This window comes from Saccostrea echinata, unplaced genomic scaffold (assembly GCF_033153115.1).
Source record: "Saccostrea echinata isolate AGI-Se365-2 ecotype Australia unplaced genomic scaffold, CSIRO_AGI_Sech_v1 ptg000016l, whole genome shotgun sequence".
Taxonomy (NCBI): domain Eukaryota; kingdom Metazoa; phylum Mollusca; class Bivalvia; order Ostreida; family Ostreidae; genus Saccostrea; species Saccostrea echinata.
In genome coordinates this window covers 5,749,908-5,774,070 of record NW_026889765.1, presented here as the reverse complement: position 1 = coordinate 5,774,070, position 24,163 = coordinate 5,749,908, and the positions used below count along the sequence as shown (strand labels likewise).

General features: G+C 33.3%; 1 protein-coding gene across 1 annotated transcript; it reads right to left on the bottom strand.

Annotated features, from left to right (window-relative positions):
- Positions 1 to 10,198: 10,198 nt before the first annotated feature.
- Positions 10,199 to 23,956, bottom strand: LOC133188377 (uncharacterized). The gene is made up of 13 exons (XM_061323765.1): positions 23,908 to 23,956; positions 18,897 to 19,079; positions 17,721 to 17,937; positions 17,206 to 17,477; positions 16,934 to 17,074; positions 16,448 to 16,669; positions 15,710 to 15,825; positions 15,300 to 15,441; positions 14,707 to 14,821; positions 13,519 to 14,428; positions 12,541 to 12,871; positions 12,008 to 12,247; positions 10,199 to 10,380 (listed from the first exon to the last, which is right to left on the bottom strand). The coding sequence occupies exons 2-13, from the start codon at positions 19,077 to 19,079 to the stop codon at positions 10,216 to 10,218; spliced, it is 3,054 nt and encodes a 1,017-aa protein (XP_061179749.1). The 5' UTR covers positions 23,908 to 23,956; the 3' UTR covers positions 10,199 to 10,215.
- Between the last annotated feature and the right edge of the window lie 207 nt (positions 23,957 to 24,163).

Below are 24,163 nucleotides of genomic sequence, written 5' to 3'. Positions count from 1 at the left end.
TATCTTTTTTCTTCTTTCTGGTAACAAGCTTGAAAAGGTGAAAAGATCTTTACTTATTATACCCGCACTTTCTAAAGAAAGTTCGGGTATATTGTTGTTACTCATGTCTGTCCGTCCGTCCGTCCGTCTGTCACACTCTTCTTTCTCAAACTCCTCTTACATTTTACACAGTAGCTTAATCATCTTTTGGGAGATGGTTGGTGGTGTCATGTAGATGTGCAGTAAGGTTTTGGAATTTTAATTTTCACCCTGGGGGTCAAATGGGGGTCGAAAAATGACGTTTTTTATGCAAAAAGCCCCTGGTTCCCTGAACTCCTCTTACATTTTACACAGTAGCCAAATTGTCTTTTGGGAGATGGTTGAAGGTGTCATGTAGATGTGCAGTAAGGTTTCGGAATTTTCATTTTCACCCTGGGGGTCAAATGGGGGTCGAAAAATGACGTTTTTTTATGCAAAAAGCCCCTGGTTCCCTGAACTCCTCTTACATTTTACACAGTAGCCAAATTTTCTTTTGGGAGATGGTTGGTGGTGTCATGTAGATGTGCAGTAAGGTTTGGAATTTTCATTTTCACCCTGGGGGTCAAATGGGAGTCAAAAAATGACGTTTTTTATGCAAAAATTCCCTGGTTCCCTGAACTCCTCTTACATTTTACACAGTAGCCTAATCATCTTTTGGGAGATGGTTGGTGGTGTCATGTAGATGTGCAGTAAGGTTTCGGAATTTTCATTTTCACCCTGGGGGTCAAATGAGAGTCGAAAAATGACGTTTTTTATGCAAAAATTCCCTGGTTCCCTGAACTCCTCTTACATTTTACACAGTAGCCTAATCATCTTTTGGGAGATAGTGGTGGTGGTGTCATGTAGATGAGCAGTAAGGTTTCGGAAATTTCATTTTCACCCTGGGATCAAACAGGGGTCGAAAAATGACGTTTTTAATGCAAAAAGCCCCTGGTTCCCAGATCTCCTCTTACATTTTACACAGTAGCCTAATCATCTTTTGGGAGATGGTTGGTGGTGTCATGTAGATGTGCAGTAAGGTTTCGGAATTTTCATTTTCACCCTGGGGGTCAAATGGGGGTCGAAAAATTACTTTTTTTATGCAAAAAGCCCCTGGTTCCCAGAAATCCTCTTACATTTTACACAGTAGCCAAATTGTCTTTTGTGAGATGGTTGGTGGTGTCATGTAGATGTGCAGTAAGGTTTCGGAATTTTCATTTTCACCCTGGGGGTCAAATGGGGGTCGAAAAATTACTTTTTTTATGCAAAAAGCCCCTGGTTCCCAGAAATCCTCTTACATTTTACACAGTAGCCAAATTGTCTTTTGTGAGATGGTTGGTGGTGTCATGTAGATGTGCAGTAAGGTTTCGGAATTTTCATTTTCACTCTGGGGGTCAAATGGGGGTCGAAAAATGACGTTTTTTATGCAAAAAGCCCCTGGTTCCCTGAACTCCTCTTACATTTTACACAGTAGCCTAATCATCTTTTGGGAGATGGTTGATGGTGTCCTATAGATGTGCAGTAAGGTTTCGTAATTTTTATTTTCCCCCTGGGGGTTCAAATGGGGGTCAAATTGTTTAAAAAAAATATTTAACATGTTTAAACACCCTAGTTCCCAGAACTTCCCTTATATTTTATGCACTAGCCTTAAATCATGATCATTTGGAAGATGATTGATTTTGTCCTGTGGATGTGTAAAATGGTTTTAAAATTTGCATTTCCATGTGGATAGCAAATAGGGGCAGGAAAAAAATGGCCCCTCCCTAACCCACGGGGTCATGATTTGTACAAACTTGAATCTACACTTCTTGGGAATGTTTCCATATTAATCATGCTTTTGTTGTTCTTAAAAAGAAGAATTTTGAAAAAAAAAAATTCCTTTTATTCCTATATAAAACTTTGATCCCTTATTGTGTCCTGACCTTATCCTCGGAGGTTATGATTTGAAAACTAGAAATATGTCCATAGGACTTAAATGCCCCGCCGAATGTATATTACTAATGCAACATGAAAATTTGTACGAGTGTATGAAGTTTGATGAGAATATCTTGAACAGTTTCTTTAAAATTGAAACTAAAATCATAAAAAAAATGGATATAGATGATAAATTCTCACAAAATTATGTATAAGTGCATGCTTACATAAAAATATCTTAGATTGTTTCTTTAAAACTAAGCAAAATACAAATTAAAGAGAAGGGAGGTCAAGGTCACAGGAAAGTGCAAGGTGAAAAGTTTTTGATGCAGTTGAATAGCTCTCACCAATACATATCAGCATATTAGGTTTGATAAAAATATCTTGAATGATTTATTTAAAACTGAGCTTAACACTCATTTGAGAAAAGAGAGGTCAAGGTCAAAGGAAAGGTTGAGGTCAAAATGCTGACGCAGTTGAAAAGCTTATATCATTATGTATTTACTATTAGCATATGAAGTTCGATTAAAATATCATAAATGGTTTATTAAAAACGTAGATAAACACTAATTTAAAAAAGTGAGGTCAAGTTCAAAGGAAAAGTCAAGGTCAAAAAAGTTGATGCAATTGATAGCTCTCAGCAGTATATATCAGCATATGAAGTTTGATAAATATATCTTGAATTGTTTATTCAAAACTGATCTAGACACTAATTTAAGAAAAGTAAGGTCAAGGTCAAAGGAAAGGTCAAGATAAAAAAAGGTTGATGCAGTTGAAAAGCTTACATCAGTATGTATCAGCAAATGACGTTTGATTGAAGTCGGACATGACAAACGCTATATGCCTCAGCCATATTCATGGCAGGGCATAAAAAACTTGAATCTACACTACATGAGGATGTTTCCATATCAAAATGACTAACAAGCAAATTCAAAGAATTGTGGTCCCCTGCTTTCCGTGTCCTAGTGGATGGGATGCCATTATTTATGACATATTGTTTCAAATATGCACGCCCTATCATATGTCATTTAAAAGTAATCACCGAATAAAAGTTAAAATTTTTGAAAATTAGGTAAAACATCAAGGTCAAGGGGTAAAAAAATCATAGTATTCACGGAAACATCTTGTTACAGGTAATGTACATGTCAAATATGAAAGTCATATCTCTTCTCAATCAAAAGTTATAAGGAAATATAACATTTTTGAAAAGTAGGTTAAACTTTAAGGTCAATGTCACAGATTCAAAAGTCATGATATATTTAGAAAGGTCTTGTCACAGGTAATATACATATATAATATGAATGCCCTATCTTTTCTCTTTCAAAATGATCAATTTCAAATAATGTTAATTTTTTTGAAAAGTAGGTCAAACGTCAAGGTCAAGGTCATGGGTTCAAAAATCATAGTATGTTTAGAAAGTTCTTGTAGGTAATGTACATGTACATGTGAAATATGAAAGCCCTATCTCTTATTATTCAGAAGTTATGACCAAGGTTAAATTTATTGTGACAGACGGACAGACTGACAGACAAATGAGATTTAATGTCCCCTAGGTCCCTTTTGCGAAAACGGATGACAATAATGCCCTTGCTGTTCATGAGAAGAAGATTTATGATGGAAAAAATCCCCTGCATTTTTCTATGTAAATCATTGGATCCCTATATGTGGCCCCACCCTACCCCAGTGGGTCATATTTTAACAAATTTTGAAGCCACACTAAGTCTATGTAAAGAAAGTTTCAACTTTTTGGGTCCAGTCATTGGTTCTTGATAAGACTTTTTTAAAATGATACCACCAAATTTTCACTAATTCTTGATTATCCCCCCTTGAAAGAGGGTGTGACCCTTCACTTGAACAAACTTGAATCCCCTTTACCCGAAGATGCTTTGTGGCATGGTTGGTTGAAATTGGCCCAGCGGTTCTAGTGAAGAAGACAAAAATGTGAAAAGTTTACAGGCGGAGAGATGGATGACAAACAAAATGTGATCAGAAAACCAGAAACACTCAAGTGAGCTAAAAACTGATGATCACAAGTACTTGGAAAGAGTTACAGTATTTGAAAAGCAGGGTTTTTTTTCATGCATTGTTTTCAGAAGCTGAAAAGGTGTGACTTGTATCCATGTTGAAAAAACTTCACATTTCAGAAAACAGTATGATTAAAAATTGTTAATCAAGGTGCTTTGAGTAGCAAAATAAGTTAAACTGGTATAGCTAATTCAACCACAGAGCTTAGTGAATTTTACAATGCACAACCTTTTCAACTCTTTATCATTCTTAGAGTATTTATATCATCATTTCTGATTCAAGGGAGAACTAGAGATATGACCAGAAGTATATCCGTTGACTAATAAACATGTACATGTATGTTGTGTTTTTTAAGTCATTATTGTTTGTTTGTTGTTAAATGTCCCTCTCGGGAATTTTTCACTCATATGGAGACACCACCACTTAAAAATAATGAAGACGTACAAGTCGGATTTGAGGTTAACATTCATTTTAGGAGTTTTCAACAATGAAGACGTAAAGAGATAACTCCTTCCCCTTGCCCCTTCCCCTTCCCAGAACCCTGTTTGTTCATGTATGCAAACTAGTCTAATACTTTGGTTTGACATAAAAAAAAAATGTGAATATATACAAATAGTTTAATGTCCATCTCTTTGAATGATTTTCATTCCTAATTCTAGGAGGGTACATGGGTTGACCCAAACTCATGAATGAAATGTCAAGTAATCTTATCACTGATGCACTTTTATTTAATTTGATGTATTCATATTATGAACATTTCCAGTTCATTAAGAGAGTGGGGATGACCTCCAGGGGTTCATATCCTTAAACCATTAGATGTACATAACATAATAACACAAGAAACAAAATTATGTATAGTCAAATGGAAAAGTTTTCTACTATTTTGGAGTCACATGATCATTTGTCATTTCAGGGACAAGGAGCAGCTAGGGATATTGGACCCCCCCCCCCTTGAATTGGCAGTTATTTAAATAGGACTATATACTGATTTACAGAAGCAAATAAAAAATGACTTTGAATGCCCTACCCCTTTAAAAATATGGACCCCACCATCATTGTTTTTATTTTGTTTGTTTGTTTGTTTGTTTTTTGCTCCTCAGGAAATTCTGGGCTGGAATCTTTTTTGACTGAGGTGTGGAACCTCAGCATGTAAATAATGACCTAACAATTAGAATGTAAAACGTGATTCAGCATTTGACTGAATGATAGATTGTATTTTTTTTTGTCAACTCTTTTCATCTGAATGATTCTGTCCCGTTTGATTTTTAACGTATTAAACTCAGACATATCGAAAATGGTCATTTATTAGCAAAATGACTATCAACTTTTTCATACACAACATATGTACAATATGGAAAAATAGTAATGAAACATATGCCAAATACTTATAATTCAAATTGTGTCCCTAAAAATCAAAGGTGAGGGATCAGCTTCTGTCGATCAACGCAATTTAAACATCGACTAGAAATTAAAACTAGAAACACAACTCAAAATAGGTAGCAAAACACGTCATTAAAATCAGACGTGCTAAAAATTTGGCAAGGAACATTGGCACGACTAATCAAAACATATCACAACAAGAGTCAATACAATCAGACATACTTTAGCAAATGGCATGTAAAAATGGCTAAACTAATCAAAACATACCATAATAAAAGTCATTAAAATCCTAGTAGTTAAAAATGACAAACAAAAACTGATTAGACTACTCAAAGTATTAAAATAAAACATGAGCATGATTCTCTAAATAAACATTGTTGATTAGAGAGGGAGGTGGGATTTTAAGATCAAACATCTTTCTCAATTTCATTTATGATGCACTTATTTGATTAAAGCTGCCACTTAGCGGTGAAATGAGTAGTAAAGCAAATGCTGCCACCTAATGTAAATTTCTAACAAGGTCAATGTTTCGACTATACAACTAATGAAATGATGACTTTAAACGACTGTTGATATCCTTGTTTCATCAACCTGTTTATCTACAACTTAATTCATTTAGAAATTGTTCATACTTAGAGAATGCTCTTGCTTATCGAATCAGCTGAGAGATATAAACCCGTATGCAGTTGATAAGGGTATATTACTGCACAAGTAAGAGAAGTTGGCGATTGAAAATGTTAAAGTCATCATGTTAATCATAAAGCTTTGTTATTAGATTACCATTAAAGTCTTTTTCTAGTAAAATATCCAAATATGAAACAGATCTGACACACTCTGTGGTATCTTTTAGTAGATAATACACGTTTCCCCATGTTTAGGGACGACTGCGGTGTTATAGCCGCTACTGAGTTTCAAACATCACCATCAATTGTCACAAAAGCGAGGTTTAAGTCAAGTTCCATATCCCCCTTTTTAAAATCAATGAAACCTATTCAAAAATGTTCCGAATCACAATTATAATAGTATTAAAAAAAAACAGACTATAACAATTTCCTGTGAACTGGCATATTTTTTTAAGAAACTGTTTATACCCTACACCATGATGGATCAACCAAGACCACGTGTCTTGAATTTAAATTACCATAACATTTATAGAGCGTGCATAATTAGTTATAGTTTTTTAAAGTTAACTATGGTATGTCAATGTATATTATATTTTATATAGTCTATTAATAGTTCATAGATATTCTATAAAAACGCAATCTGTTCATAACACTGCATTATTCTCTAGTTTTGAAGCCGTATTCACTGGAGGGTCAGTGCGAGTTCAGAGGCGATTACGACAGTTAATACTTGTAATCAGGACGTATTTTTCATTTTTTCGGGACAGAAGTTTGTCATGCAGACTTTAATGTATTATCTATGTAAATCCAGACTATATATAAAAAAAAATTATTATGGACTCTTCCGGTGTTAGGTTTAGTTTGATATTCACCAGAAAAATATCAAAAATGACCTCGGCTTTACCTTTTCCTCTGTCAATAAAAGCTATCAATTCAGTAAATTAAAGTTTCGTGGTATTTACTCATGAATTACTACTTAAATCAAAGTTTTAATATTACATAATACATCAAAGTTTTTACTATAGTTAATCAAGGTATAACTATAATAGTAAATTAAAGTATGTACTTCGATATGAAGTCCATTCACCGTTGAAAATCGCATTCCTCTACTTTCCATATTTCTTGGCCGTCACGGTAGCTTAGTCGGAAGAGCGCTCGCTCCGTGATCGGAAGATCGTGTGTTCGAATCACAGCCCTCACTGCTTAACGGCCTTGAATGCCGAGTAAAGGTCTAAATTTGAATCCCTTTACTGGTATGTGGTGACGTCTCTATAAATTCGAAAAATTCTCAAACGGGACGTAAAAACAACATTCAATCAATCAATCAATCCAAATCTCTTCTTAATGACTTCTGGCGTGGTAAATATTAATTGGTAGGGAAATTGGTGAAAGATGGACGACTGAACATACAAAGTTATCTGAAGTTGATATTAAAAATATGCTATATGGTTTCTGATTGACAATATCTACGTAGTTTTTGGAGATCAGGACTTCGAACAATCTGTCGGAATTCCCATCGGCAACAAGTGCGCTCAACTATACTGCGGAAAATAAATTTAGCGATTGTTTTACAAAGGTATAATTTTAAAATATTTAAATATTTTTCATGAATGTTTTATTATGTTCTGTTATGTTTCTCCTTAAAATCAATACAAAAACTCAACAAAATGCAAATATGTTTTTCAAACTTGACGCACAGAAAACGTTATGTCCAGCGTTGTGACAATTCAACAATACGATAGGTTATGCTCGAATGCTCAGGGTCTGGGAAGAATTTTTATAATCAAAACACTTTTCGAGCACTCTTGTTAAAGACCAGGACTTTTTGAAAATAAACGTTAAATGGCTATAGGGATGCTAACCACTGGCTGCTCAGGAGTAATGTCGCCCAATACTTTAATGTGCATACATCCACCATATGCCGACTTTTGAACCGGTTTCGGACCACTGGACACTTGATAGGCAGCGTTCAGACCGTTCACGCAAAACGACTGTTAGGCAAGATCGTTTTATTGTTACAACGTCGAGACGTTACCGTTTCATGACTGCTTCGAAAGTTGCAAAAGAGTTACGCCGTGCTACTGGAGTGAGGTTATGTGGACAAAAAGTAAGAAACAGGCTACGTTCAGCAAATCTGCGAGTTCGAAGAACTCTAACTGCAGTACCACTAAACGTCATCAATAATCCCGCAATATATGGACTCATCGACGCTGGATTCAAGGACAATGGAATGAGGTATTGTTTACTGATGAGTCACATTTTTTAATGTTAATTTGTGGATTGAAGAGTTCGTGTTTGGAGACACAAAAATGAGCGGTATGACCCAGAAATTATATCATACAACGAGACCGCAACGGTAGCGGAACGGTTATGGTGGAAAGTCAATAGGGTTAAGCTGGCCTTGTGTCAATAAATGGAACATTAAGCTCTCAGAGATATTTTAACGAGATCGTTGTTCTTCTTGTTTTTCCTTCTTGCGTCGAGGAAATTCGAGCATTTCCAGCAAGACAATATCCGTCAGCACACTGCACGGCAATTGAACACGTTTGGCACATTCTTGGTCGTCCTTTAAGACAGCGACATAACGTCAATAACGTAGTGAAACTGACCTCTGTCCTGCAGCAGGAGTGGAACCAGATCACCATGCTTGGGATAAGAAACCTGATAAGGAGCATGAAACGCAATTGTATGGCTGTTATTGCTGTAAATGGAGGCCATTCAAATGTTGAAATGTGGAATTGGAATTGACTTTACAACCCATACCCTTATCAATTTAATTAACGTTGTTTTCTTGCGTATCGGAACATGATTATTGATAAAATTGGAACTTTTTTTCTTTTGTGATGACAACCTCATTTTTCAATTTCATTATAAATATTGTATTTTATTTTCATTACAGTGTGTTTAATTATATATTTTTAATTGCTAAACTTATTTTGCTCAGTATATTAGCAGACCCATTTTTGTATTCATACATGTATCTAAAGCAGAATTTATTCAAAAAACTTGTACATGAGATCTCGACATTTAAATATATCGACTTATATATCGATATTATCAATCAACAATAGTTACTTCCATTCATATTTCGACTAGATATATCCCAGTGAACTTGAAATAAAAGACACCACAGAATCTGACACATCTTTCATATTTGGATATTTTAGACATTAATGGTAACCTTACAGCAAAATTTTATGATAAATGTGATGACTTTTCAACTTCCCTTATTTAAGTAGCAATATACCCTTATCAACTGCATATGGGGTTTCAGTTTCCAAGTTGATTCAATGTCCAAGAGCATGCTCTACCTACGAACAATTCTAAAACGAGACAAGCTATTGACAAACAAGTTAATGAAACAAGAGCATCAACAGTCTCGTTTAAAGTCAACATTTTGCAAGTTCTATAATCGATACAATGACCTTGTCAGCAAAAACGATCTATCATTAAGTAGAATGCTGACTGACGTTTTTTGTACTAATTGTTAGACCATTACCTACACACTGAATTGTCTACGGATATATTCGTTTTCCCGATCATGACAAGGAGCACAGGCCTAGGGCGGGTGTGACCGTTCAGCAGAGGATGCTTACTCCTCTATGGCCCCTGATCCCACCTCTGATGTTTTTAGATGTCCGTGTTTGCTCTGCTCCGGATTTGTATTTTCTCTATGGATTTTTGAGCTTGATTACTGTTCGTTATCTCAATATTTGATATGACGATAAAGTCAAAATGATATTAATGATCATCGAAAAGCTTTGAAACAATAATAGTTTATTGATGTTTGTGGCCTAATCACATAAACATGCTTTAAAAAGCAGCATTTGTACAAATTGTTAAAAAATCATTTTTTCAATTACATTAGTATTGCTGTTTGAATACAACTTGGCAGTGTGATCTATATTTTACTATTGTACAATCTATGTAAAATAGCAGATTTTTTTTAAATTGTACCCTAGACTCGTCTTTTATTTTCTGTAATAGATTACCGGCACTTTTGCTATTAGCATGTACACGTTTTGCTTACCCTAGACTAGTATTATATTGTATTAATACGTTATACTTAATTATGATTTAGATATGATTGGTTGAAAAATAAAAATTTCAATTTTTTAACATTCGTTCAAAATTTAAGGTAAAATCATGACCCCCATCCTTTTTTCTCTCCACACTTCACAATATTCAGTAGAATTTTTAATAACTCCTACATACATTGTGTAATTTATATACCCCCCCCCCCCCCCCACACACACAAATGTACTGTTCTACAAAATTAACATATACTGTCCCCAATGTTTCCTAGTCTGGACAAAAGATTTCGTGCTGTCGGTCTCTTGTCTGCCTCTGCAACCCAGCAATCACGTATAAATGTCTGTATTCTCAAAGGTGGTGCGTACTTTTGGTCGAGCTTAGGCCGTTCACCTCCTATAACGTGTTCCTGGATTGAAAGATAAATACTTTGATAGTGAACTCTGTAGAAATGTGATAATCAATATCTGTAAGGTATTTCAAATAACTGAGCAAATCATTGAAATTTTTCAGAACAAAATATGTAAATGTTTGCATTGTGTATGTTAAAACCCAAAAATTCATATAGACATGAAATCTGCTTTTATTCAGCAGTTCATACTTGTGAGTTATAAATTTCATTTTAATTATTCCACACAATAAATAACATGTACAGCAATAATTTTAAAATATTTGAATGAAAAATTAATTCTGCATTTTTTATCTTTCATTTCTGTCATCTAGATTTGCTTTAATGCAGTCTGTTAGACCTTGAAAGACTAGATGAAGTAACCAATGTGCTTTGGTTAAAGCCCTGTCATTAGTATAGAGTCAAAACAGAAAATGCATTTCATATTTTGTTTGATACTACAAATAAGAAATTTTTCTTCAAGTAAAATAATATATTCAGGGATACACCCTTTACATGACTTTCAGTTCACCAAACATTTGATTACTTCGATCCTTTAATACTTTATTCTTTTCAAACAATCAGCTACTGATCTGATTTTGGGACATATGTCGTTCTGAATATAACAACAACAACAAAAAAGACTCCAAATCATTAGACATTGCATAAATGCCTTTTTGTTGTAACAGTAGATCAGCCTTGATCATTTTCAAACACTTAAGAAACAAGATGTGTTTGTGAAACACTGATGCCCCGATATGGCAACCCATGACAAGGGTTAAAGTTTCTCATATGCAAACCCAAAAAACTCCAAGGTCAAGAGATCAAAGAAAGGAGTTGTCACAAGGAATACACCTGTGAAAGATGAAAGCCCTAGCACCAACCATTCAAGAGTTATGGCCAAGGTTAAAGTTTTTCAAAATAGGTCAAACTCAAAGGTCAAGGTCAAAGGTCAAAATTGTTGGTACCCAAAGGTAGGTCTTGCCATAGGGAATAAACTTGTGAAATATGAAAGGCGTTGCAACAATTGTTCAAAAGTTATGGCCAAGTATATAGTTTTACAAAATTAGGTCAAACTCCAAGGAAAAGGAGTCAAAATTGTTGGTACTGAAAGGAAGGTCTTGTCAAAAGAAACACACATGTGAAATAGGAAAGCGAAGCCCAAGCACCAGCAATTCAAAAGTTATGGCCAAGGTTACAGTTTTTCAAGAGTAGGTCAAACTCCAAGGTCAAGGTCAAAAGTTCAAAAATTGTTGTACCCAAGGAAAGGTCTTATCATAAGGAATACACATGTGCAGTATAAAAGCCCTAGCACCAACCGTTCAAAAGTTATGACCAAGGTAAAATTTTGCAAAAGTGGGTCAAACTCTAAGGTCAAGGTCAAAATGTCAAATATGTTGGTACCCAAGGTACCCAATGAAAGGTCTTGCCATAATGAATACACATGTGAAAAATGAAAGCCATAGACCCATCCAATCAAAATTTATGGGCAAGGCTAAAGTTTTTCCAGACAAACATACAGGTAGACCGACAGATGGACGGACAGGGCAAAAATTATATGCCCCCGAATCTTCGATTAAGGGTGCAAAAAAAGGTGTATTTCTCACTTTTTTATCTTATTGTTGAGAACCTGTAGGGTTTCACTTACCTTTACAGACTGATAATTCTTTATGACGTCACGATAAAAATCCTCACTAAAAACCTTTCTACCATACCACATTTCCCAAACCATAATACCGACGCCAAAAATATCTGCAGATGTATTATATATCTGTCCTTCAAACACTTCTGGTGCCATGGTAACAGGAGTTCCTATGATTGTTCCAGTCAGAAGATTTTCTGGTTTAGACAAACCTACGTCTGCAATTTTAGCTGTATTGTCCTTGACCTTTAAGATACAGAAGAAATAACCGATAATTAAACCGTACATGCGATAATTATAATCAGTGCTCCAGCAATACACATGTAAAAAGTAAGTAATAGAAAGCTAGAAAGTGATACCACATTTGAAGAACTTGCCTTAACACATTTGCATTAACTTTAATCTTATAATCTTTGATCTGATAGACTTGGTTAAATGATTTGTACACGTTTACCAGTTGCTAAGCATCTTTTCATATCATTTCAAGTTTCGAATCTTATTCTTCTATAGAGAAAACAGCATTGAATGAGCAAACTTACCAATACGTTTGACAATTTTAAATCTCTGTGAACAAAATCCTTGTCATGTAGATAAACCAGCCCATTTAATATGCCTATCAACATTCTCAGAAAAAATGCCCACTCATCAAGAAATTCCTGGCTGCTTCTCTCAGTTTCTTTAAATAAGTGACACGTTTTCTTTCGCTGTTTGTTACAATCACACAGTATCATTGCATGGCTGTAGCACAAAACAAGTTCTTCTAATGAGCATTCACACAGTTCCATGAATACATGTAGGTATTTTCTCTCTTGGCGATCTGTTTCAATGGTGATCCCAAAGCAATGAACAATATTCTCATGTTCAAATTCCCTGTTGTAAGTCAAAATATTTTTTTTTAAAATTACACCATATATATTCAAGAATTTTCAAATGATAAAGATATTTTGAAATGAAATGTGAACGTACAGTAATCAAGTTCAAAAGTCCAATTCAACAATACGAAGTTTGAGCAGGCGGGGTCAATTGCCCTGAAGGAGTACTAGTGAGCATCCCCTATCAACCGCCTTGTATTCCCTCTTACGATAGGGTAACAGAAAAATCTATAGTCATTTCAGTGTGAAAATAAATGTTTAAACTTTGTATTAAAGACGTGGTCAACATTCGATTTAATGATAGATTGTATTTTGCAAAAAAAAAAGTTTTTTGTATCTACTGCAGATTTACGAAATGTTCACTTTTTAAAGGACATTGTTGATATCCTTGCGTCATCAAGTTATCTTTCAGTAGCTTGTCTCGTTTTAAAGATGGAGAACATGCTCTTGTGTATCAAATCAAAAGTGAGACATAACCCCATATGCAGGTGATAATTGTAAATTTCAATTTTCGACATCTTTTTCTACCAATTAACATGAGTGGAAAATTGTATATGTATGATTTGTACCTCTGATTAGAATAAATTATAGTGCATATCATAGCTATTTAATTATTAATATTATTGTCCATATTTTTAAATATACCTAAGATTTGCTGCCTCTGTAAGATGAAGATAAATGTTCTCTGAATTTAATGGTGATGTCATTTTCTTCACTGCGCAACGTTCCTGTTTTTGTCTGATCTCTACTTCACAGGACACAACCGTCGAGTATGCTCCTCTTCCAACCTGTTCTAGTTCTTTTAAAATGCGTGGTTGGCACTCTGAAAGATGTTGCAATTTAAAACAAAGAAGTTCTCCAACTATTTCTTTGCATTTTTGTTCAATCGGTGTGTATTCTTGTCTAATAGTCTGTGAATCCCTGTTTTCTTTCACTATATTTTCTATTAGTTCTTCATCAGCCTCAATTTGTTTGGGTATTATGTTTTCACAGACAAGTTTTATGCTGGACATAAACTCTCTTAAATACGTCTGCTGTAGACCACTGAAAACTAATTCAGTACTGTAACATTTCAGTTCTTCCTCTGCCCATTTTAAAATGTGTGATACTTTGTTTTCTCTGTAATGCTTTATTTTCTGTCTTTCTTCCACAACGTCTTTGATAAGCATCCCAATAGCAACCGGAAGTGCCAAAACACTTGCACCAATTACCAATGGAAGCCATAGAGGGGCAAAAGCAACAAGAGCAATGCGTTCTTGTAAAGGAAATATGGACCTGGTCTTGGATACATCAAAATCAGAGGAAGTCTCCACTGCCTGGGGAACATTCCCATCAGCAATTGGTGGTTTGATTCCTTGAATGATTTGGTCTATCTCTGTGTAGTTCCCTTTTATCATTTTACATTCTTTGATAAACAAATCAAAAAGATGTGAGGATGTTCCCTCGATGTCATTTTCCTGACACCACTGGACGATTTCATTGTTGATTTTATCTTGTATAATTTGTTTCGATTTATATTTTATAAGATCTAAATCACTGTCATCAGGCAGGTCATCTACAGATAAAGGAAACAAGGAGATAAAAAAATTCAAATGTTGAATTCTGAAATGAGTCAGTTTTACTGTAAAATGGTAAATAAATTAACAATAATTATTAAAACATATCATATGCATAATCAGCATAAAGAAAAACTAATGGAAATAAACCTAAACTACATGTACATTACATCTGTACATAATATCAAAGTGACCAAAGGGTGTATATTTATGGTTTTCATACTAATATTCTTATTTAAAGTATTCCATTCTAGTATAATTTAGCAAATCTACACACCTGTATGCCATTTAAACATCCGGTTCTGGGTTTCCGGATTATTAAGGTGTCCAGTTAATTGTTCTGCAATGTGTTTGCATTTCACCTCTGCTGCTAATTCCATTCTTACTTTAACCTAAAGTGAAAAATGTTCTTTTTTGTGAAAGAGGGAGGAATGATACTCTACATTAATTATGATGTTTCTTGAACTTTTAATTGCTGTAATGTATTTTAATGTAATGGTAAAGTCTTTTATGAATGATGAAGATCTAACAGTGATAAATCTCATGAAATTTCACTTTGTTTTTCAACAAATAAACGTATAAACGTCATTGTAATGGAAAACCTCATACATGAATGGGGTTGCACAAGATTATGTTAATAAAGGTATAATACAATCCAGTGACACCTGTGTAAACTGACAAAGGGCACAAGTTTAGTGTCATAATAAACAGAGTGTCTGATTGCATATATTTAAGAAAACCAGAAAAAGTAGTGAAATTAGAATTCGATTAAAGGTCAGAATTTCCCTTGAAAAGAATTAAACACTTATCAGAGTAAGCATTTTTTTTTACTGTATCAATACTCCTAGTAGTTTTACTACTTGAACCTACATCCTCTGTCTCATCTTTTAATGTCTTCAGTCTCTTTTCCACTTCTCTTTTCATCAGTTCTCTCTCTTCTTGATTCTTCCTTGTGGCATTTATCCTGGCTACAACTTTCACAAGAAGCCTGTCCAGAAAAGCCTGCAGCCAGCTGAAAGAAGAAAATGCTACTTTGATTTGTCTTTTTGTATGTCAAAGTTAATTAAAATTGGTCTAATCCAGGTATCACTTCTTCAATGAAAATTTTTCAGACTAGACAACATTTCAAACAACTGAATTAGCTGAAAGAAACTAGAAGTTTTCATCGTAATTAGCAAGATTTGGAATGCACAATATCTGGATTAAACAAGTTTCACTATAGATTGACATCTGGATATCACGTTGAAGAAGTCAAAATGTGGAAGGTCCTAAAATCTTACTCTACATGTCTCCTCACTCTTCGCTCCAAACTGGCACCAACTAGACGATCAATACCAGAAAGAAGACACTTAAATTTATCTGTGTAACCAAGACCAGCATCAGCTCTTCTGAGATCCTTACAAAGTCAAGAATATTTTTCTTTTATAAATCAATAGTGAGAAGAATTAAAATATGCATATGTCTATTAAATATACTGACCGAAAATACAAGTACTTACTGACAAAGCTTAGAACCCATGTAAAAATAAAAATGAGGTTTTCATTTTAACATACGATTAATAATATTTTTTCTTTGCCCTCCATGTAAACTTCCGTTAACGTTCGCTTTTTTAATAATAACAATATCTGATTTTTTTTTCTTTGAATAAAGATAATTTCGTTTGATAAAAATTACCTGAAATTAAACTGATCATTATCAATAGGTTATCATATATATCTAAAACTTGGCATTTTCTTTCCTGATTGCAGTATCAAATTAAGCTAATCAGTTTTTTTTCTTTTGACATTAAAAGCATTTCAAACATTCAATTCTTATATTCATTATCAAGGGGTTTTCCCCTAATACACAAGCAGTACTTATAATAGTTTTCATGCATTTTGCTCATAAATGGGGGTTAAAAAGCATTTTAACTATTATTGAAAATATTGCAATGCATATCGCAATACAGATAAAAATATCGCAATATATTGCAATACGAAATTTCCAGCCAATACCCAGCCTTACTGTCTTCAGCTCACCTCTGTTGTGGACATTTTAAACATCTGCTTTGTAATGTCCATGTCACGCCTGGTTGGCCAATGGTTCTTCAGCTTTCTTGCAATGTCTTCCCATACCCTGTCCCCTTCCTCGTTTGGAACTTGGTCCCATTTGTTACAGACAAAGATTGCACAGTCAGGATCAAATTGCAGTAAGCGTCCTTTCTTTTCGAATTCTTTTTGTTGTTGAAATATTCTTACGAGCTGTGTTGCAGGGAAACAAAGAGAGGTGGTATTTTCAATGATCAAGACTTTCTCTTTGTTATTTTGTATACTAGTATAAACATTTTTTTTTATTTTCTTCAATTTATTCAAGCATTAATGATTTTTAATCGTCTTTATATGACGAAAAATATAATGGTGATCAGCACTATGGTTAGTAGTTTTGCATCATTATACAGAAATATACAATTAGATGTGATTAAAGTTTCTGCTTTATTAATTTAACAGCCTTGTTAACATTCTTACTCTATCGTCTTGAACCCCTCCAGCGTTGGTCGTATTGATGACGTAGATAAAAGCAACAGCTTCCGTCAAAAAGTTCAGAAGAACTTCCGTCATTTCCTCACTTTCTCCTATTCCAGGAGTGTCAACAATTGTTGCGTGCTCCTAAAAACAATTACTATAATTATGACAAATTATTACTTTTAAGCTGAAACGTCATATATCGTGTAACCTGGTTCCAACATCAAAACGAAAAGGTATGAAAACTAAAAAAGCTAGGAGATCGAACAACTGACCTGCAGCATAGGTAGGGGCCAGTAAATATCTACTCGTTTGTATTTCTCCATTGATTCTCCTGACCGGTCAACACTGACATATTTGGAAAGTTTAGCTTCTGTGACATCTTTAAGAACAATTTTCTCGTCATTTGTTTTTATCACTTCCGCTCGCTTGGTGTCGCTGTTGAATATTTGACAAATGGTTGAGGTTGAACTTAGGACCTGGCGTGGAAGGACATGTTCTCCCATTATGAGATTTAACAGGGACGATTTTCCAGCCCCTGTTTCTCCTAAAATTAAATTCATATATATTTATGTAAATTACTTTAAAACTATTGGGTTTTTTCGCTAAAAATAATATAGAAAATATATTATTCACATAACCTACCTCAGAAAGGGAGTAATTTTTAATGTCGATGCAAATAAACGTAAAATAGACATGATAGATCATAACATTTTTATATATGATTTATTCACTTACATTACAGAAAGTAGCTTATTTTGTTGCTTCTGATTTCATCCCTCATTCTTACCGGCTACAACTATAGGACAATGGCGTCTCTCCAGCTGTTGTCTGTAGATCTCTATTGTGCTGATATAACCATTATATTCCTTTGTCATCTCTGTACCCAGATTCTTCTCAAAATTTTGCATTTTTAGCATGTCCAACAAAGAGCTGTATAGATCTGCAACTATCTTTCTCATTTTAGCATCTCGCTCCAAAATTTCTCCCATAACCTCACTCGACACCTGTTTATTTTGTAAATAAATGCAAATTTACTTATAAAGAACTACATACGGTAAGGGCGTATTCCTGCCCCCATAATAGTCAAATTTTGAAAATCTGTTGAAATGAGAAAAAGTGCATATATTGTATAAAATAATCCAAATTAAGACAATATATTATGAAATTGGAAAAATTAGTTGGCTTTTCTTGTCTCTGTGACGTCACAAACTATTCGCATTTTCGTTATTTTTAAAATAGAGGCCCAAATGGACAGAGTTTGTTCAAATTTGACTATAGTATTTATAGAGCGCAAGCTTGCTCAGGTACCATATTCACATATTTCATTGATATTATCATTCTACACATTATATCAAAAGTTCTAGTCTGAGCAGACCTGCGCTCGATAATTTCCAATCAAAATACCGACGTAAAATACACTATTTTCTCTCAAAATCATTGCAATTTGGAATTTACGTCATTTTATTGACATCATATCTAACTAATGATGTCATAGTTGATAAAAATATTTAATGCTTTGAAGTCTGCAAATATCCACCTGGTTTAGAACATAATTAAAGATTTCTCCATCAAAGTTTTATCTTGGGGGCAGATACTGGCCACTACAGAATATAGTCCTTTAAAATGTACGTAAATATACTGAATATAAAACATGAGAACACATTCTGTGAACGAAATACCTACAAATGTACAGTACATACAGTGTAGATACATGTGTTTGAAATTGCAGCCCATCTTCTGTTTTATTATAATTTTAATAAATTGTAGTTCATTTTCTGAAAACATTTTATTAGATAAATAAAAACCGTATATGTATGAAATTTATTATAATTATCTTTCTTTGATAGAACAACTTTTCATTAATTAGATATACACATAAAAATAATACATGCACAATAAATTTCTCCCATATTGACCACAAAGTGAGCAAGTACTGTTGCTGACATCAGTGCACTGAATGTACCTGTGAGTTCCTCCTTTCAGGGTTTGGCAAACTTCTTTCATTAATGGATTTAAGAACAAGATCCCGAATTTCCTCAATATCTTCCAGTGAGGAATAGTCCACACCCATCTCTTCCAGCTTATCACAGAGTTCACCCAAACCCATCCTCCGCACATCTTCCTCGTGGCATGTACAATCAGCCATCTAAAAAAAAATAAAATTAAAAATAAGTAACTAATTTACATGCATGATCGTTTTTATTATATTTCTCACTTTCAAACTGTTATAAAATTATTATTTATCACATTTATAAAAATGTCTCAAATGATTATCACGTAAATACATGTGTCTTATATATAATTATGTAGCAGTAAAGAAAATATAAAATAACTCCATGGCAAGACAAGACGTGGAGAACAAAGAATTTGGACCCTGGTTGAAAACATGACTCAGGGATCATGTTTCCGGGTTGAACATTTAGATCAACGGTGTGAAATTCAGACCTCCTGCCTTTTGAAAATTGAGCCGCATCGTTGAATTTTGATCATTAAACCGGGCCGGAATTCAACAGCATAAAAACAAATATAAAAATGAAATGAATGTAAAAATGAGGTTTACAATCATGATTTTTTTTCATTTAAAAATTACACATATTCAATAATTTGGATAACAATTCGCCAGGTCCGTATATTCCATCACGATCATATACTACTGAATTACAATAGGAAGCAAAGCTAATTTACGGCTGTGTCCTTTTATAAAGAATGTCTGTTAGCCTTTTTTGTCTTTTTTGTAAGTGAATATCTGTTCGGTTGCACCCCCTCCCCAAAAAGCCCTGATTTTTCACTATTTTTTTTTTCATTCTTTGAATTAACATGCCTTCTGAAATATGTTCAATTTGAAATAGACAATTAGCACCAGACATGTAGACTCTAAATAGGAAGGTTTCGAATTTTCAAAGGAACGATCGAAAAATCATTATTGTTCATAAATTATTATCATTAAACATTATTTTATTTCTTTTTCTAGACTGTGCAAACACTCTTTGATTTGCCATCAATTTGGCACTAGTTTCACTTTGTGTAAAGCAAACTTCTCGCATATTTTCGCCACAGACAATGCTATTTTTATGTACCGGTGAAGGGGGTAATCTACATGTACAAAACTACAAAAAAAGGGGAAAAAATATAAGAATAAAATAGATTACACGATCAATATATACTGGTCCCATTTTGCATAGATGTTTGTATGAGGTAATTAAGGTTCATTATTTTAATTGTATTTCAGAGGAACTTGGATCTAATTCTGAAAGTGTTAATCCAGCTTATACTCATTGTTCCCTTTCTAAGGAGGAAATTCTTCAAAATCATATGTCAATTTTAAATACGTTTAATATTCCAACAACCATGCAAATTGAATTGAATCACCATACCTATACTGCATTCCTAAATTAAATAAAAATCCTTAAAAGAATATGCATATTGGGTTCCATTATATGTTCTACAAAGCCTCTTTCTTTATTCCTCACTAAACATGTAAAATATTAACAGCAGTGAAAAAGAAACTTCAGGAGTACTGTTTAACAAAATATATATTCGAAAAGTGGTGTAAATCAGATGTGGATACTTAAAAACTCCAAGGAACTTTTAGAAAATTTAAAATCAAAAACTTTTACCAAAATCTCTAACATCAAAGGTACAACTTTTCAACACTTATTACAAGCATTCCCCACGAAGAATTACGGTGCAGGCTATCTTAAATCATAGACAAATGTTTTTTGTTGTTTTTTTTTTTCAATACAAATTGAACTCGTAAATTACCTTGTCATTGATCATTCGTAAAATCATTTCGTTAAAACATTCAGATTGTACACACAAGTACTCCGAAGTTGATATTTAAAAAATACTTGAGTTTCTGATTGACAATATCTGTGAAGTTTTTGGATATCAAGTATTCCTGTCGAAATTCCTAATTGATTCGATATATCCCGTGATGACTTCAACTTCCCTTAATTTTGTAGCAATATACCATTATCACCTGCATGTGGATTTTATGTGTCCCAGTAGATGTATGTCCACATACATGTAATCCCAACTCTGGTGTTTTAAAGGTCCGTGTTTGCTCTGCTTCCAATTCGTATTGTTTTTATGGGCTTTAAAGCTTGATTTCTGTTCGTTCTTTTCATATATCATGCTCAGTGTCTTAGTGATAACAATATCCACCTTGAAAATTGAGAGTTACTTTAATTTCAGACAACAGCTTTATCTCTGGTATATTCTTAAGACTTTTCTTGCCCAATTTACCCGGAAATCGGATATGACAATGGCATTTTGGTCTAATTTAAATATCTATTGATCTAATTTGTTTGTTTTTTTTTCTAAAAAGTAAAATGACTGACAATAAAATAACTAGTTGTCTTTTCCATTACAGTTTATAATTACAGTTTCGATCAACCAACTGAACTTTTCTTTAAAAATATATGTCGATATTCGAAATTTTCAACCTAATGAAAAAGTGTAGATAACAGTTATCAATCTGAAAATTCTTAAAACAAAACAAATTTTTGAACATGGCATATAATACGGTCCCCTAGAGACTCCAAAGATTGGATCCGTACCAAGGAGGAGTAAATACTCCCTTTAGGCCGGCAACAATCCCCTTTGTCCCTATATATTGATCAGATTTTCGATGTAATTTAGTTTAAAACAACGGCTTGGGTATGAAAAATGTCAGCCAAAATATGAACTAAGGATAGGTTGTATTTGGAAACAATGCTATTATTTAAATTTATTTAATTTTTTTTTTTTTTTTTTGATTTATGTAATTTTTATACATCAGTGACATGTTTTTGATTATTTCCGCGTAATGTGTTTAAAAATACAGAGAATTATATATATATATATATATATATATATATATATATATATATATATATATATATATATATATATATATATATATATATATATATATATATATATATATATATAATTTGTATATAGAAATGTTTCTGCCAAAATGTATTGTAATATATACGTGCATCCCAAAAAAAAAAAACTATAGACGGGGATGTGAAATATACTCGAATAGGGAATTATTACTATAATAGACATATAAATCATTACAATGAAAAGTATAGAAAAATATATTTTATAAAATGGATAAGATTTTCGTAAGACTAAAACCAATTCCGGTCCTATAGGTCTGCCTCATTTAAAATGAGGTGATACTTCTGAAACTGATATTTACAATAATAGTAGAATAAGATACTTGTACATATAAATCGTATACAATAAGTTCCAGGTCAAACACAGGGTAAAACGATGTAGTTATATAGGTTCAATATTCAACGGGGTCAATTTTCAATGCGTTGAAGTCATAATTGTCAAAAAAAAAAAAAAAATACCAAGCTGTTGAAAATTTTCACAACTTTTGCTCTCAATTTTCAACGTTGAAAAGCAACCTTCGGTTCAATAATGGACGTTGAAAATTAGCCCCGGGTCAATTTTAAATCAGGGTCAAAATTCTTCGTTCTAATGGTAATTTTGAAAAAAGTACATGCAAAGTTTAATATATTCAATAGAAAAGGAAATGTAAGGTTTAACATGAAATAGTGATATAAATACTTAATTCATAATTCAATGTGGTATGTATACGGTACCAATTTTTTAAGATTTCAATCTTTCTGTTAGTTTTTGATTTTGCTATGAACGTCAGTTTTAGGTACCTTTGTTTCATGACTGAAGCTGGGTAGATAAATAAAGTATATAGAGGATATTCAAATTGATGTAGTTGGATATGAATTTCTTTCTAAGAGTGGGACAGCATTTTTTTTTTATATTTTCACGAGTGCGAAGCACGAATGAAAATATATGAAGAAAAATTGTCTCACGAGTGAAATACATTCATATTCAACTACAAAAATATTTAATTTTCTGTTTATTACATTTTCTTTAATTTTCCCTTTTTGTACCACAGCGTAATTTAATATGATGCACGATGTCACAGTTGAGCGGTTGAGACACCAAAGCTTAGCGACTGTGAGATTGAAAACATTTTACAAATTAATGGATTTCTAAAACAAATATGGAGAAACTTTGGCAGTTTAGTCTCTGTCAGCACTCACCATCGAAGTATAGCAGGTATCTTCTGTAACACTCTTCGTGAATTGTATGAAAATTGAGAGTTTTGCAGCACTTCTGATATTCTTTCACACGGTGACAAAATATCACTTTGATATTCTTTCACACTGTGACAGAATAACATTTTTATTCATTATATAAATAGAGGATATTCAATGTTTTGTAGATGAATATGGAATTTATTTCACGAGTGGGACAGGATTTTTTTTTTATATTTTCACGAGTGCGAAGCACGAGTGAAAATATAAAAAAATCCTGTCTCACGAGTGAAATAAATTCCATATTCATCTACAAAACATTGAATTTTCTGTTTATTACATTTTCTTTGATTTTCCCTTTGCCTCTGTCTTTTCTTAACACAGTGTCATAGGCCTGACGTCATAGTTGAGCGGTTGAATCATCATAGCTTAGCAGTTGTGTGATTGAAAACATTACAATGCATGGATTTTAGCAACATATTTGGGAAGAAATTTAGCTCTATCAAGATGCTTAGTTACTTTCTTTATCTTATGACAGGCCAGAAATTATTTTTTACTTACTTTGATATCCTTTCACACTGTGAGAGAATTATCATTTTGGTATCCTTTCACACTGTGAGAGAATATCACTTTTATTCAATAAATAAATCACAGTATTTCACTGTTGAAAATGTAATAAATTACAGTATTTCTCAGAATCTATTGAAAATGTAATAAACATGCATTATTTTATCGGCTATATTTTTTACTTTTAAAATAATTACTAGTATTCGAGAACAGTGTATTTCATCTAGAAAATAGCTGCCATACATATTGAGTGTTACGTTCGATCAAAGTATATATGGGCGTGTACACAAAATCTTTAAACTGATAAAGTTGCAATCGAGGAAGAAAAAGCGGCTTTAATAATACCTTTAAAGTCTGTGCAAATTTTCTTATAATTTCATCTGTTCTGTAATTTCATAACATTTCCCTGTCACCTGACGTACTACATCGCTGCTGGATTTACCGACTCATCTTAACAAACCTACTTTCACTTTCATCTATATTTATCTACACATTTTGTCACATGTCCAAATATGTAGTTTATTTATACAATCGTTATATTTCCGGCAGAAAATTTGAAAGAATAGTTCATCCTCTATTTCTAACAGATTGGTATATCTAT

Bases quoted from the DNA above. Each gene is read 5' to 3' on its own strand.
- LOC133188377 (XM_061323765.1), bottom strand. From the start codon at position 19,079: ATGGCTGATTGTACATGCCACGAGGAAGATGTGCGGAGGATGGGTTTG. The intron at 17,075-17,205 runs GTCAGTTGTTCG...AATTGTTTTTAG, and splicing joins GGCCCCTACCTATGCTGCAG to GAGCACGCAACAATTGTTGA. The intron at 15,826-16,447 runs GTGAGCTGAAGA...TGACTTTGTAAG, and splicing joins TTAAAATGTCCACAACAGAG to GATCTCAGAAGAGCTGATGC.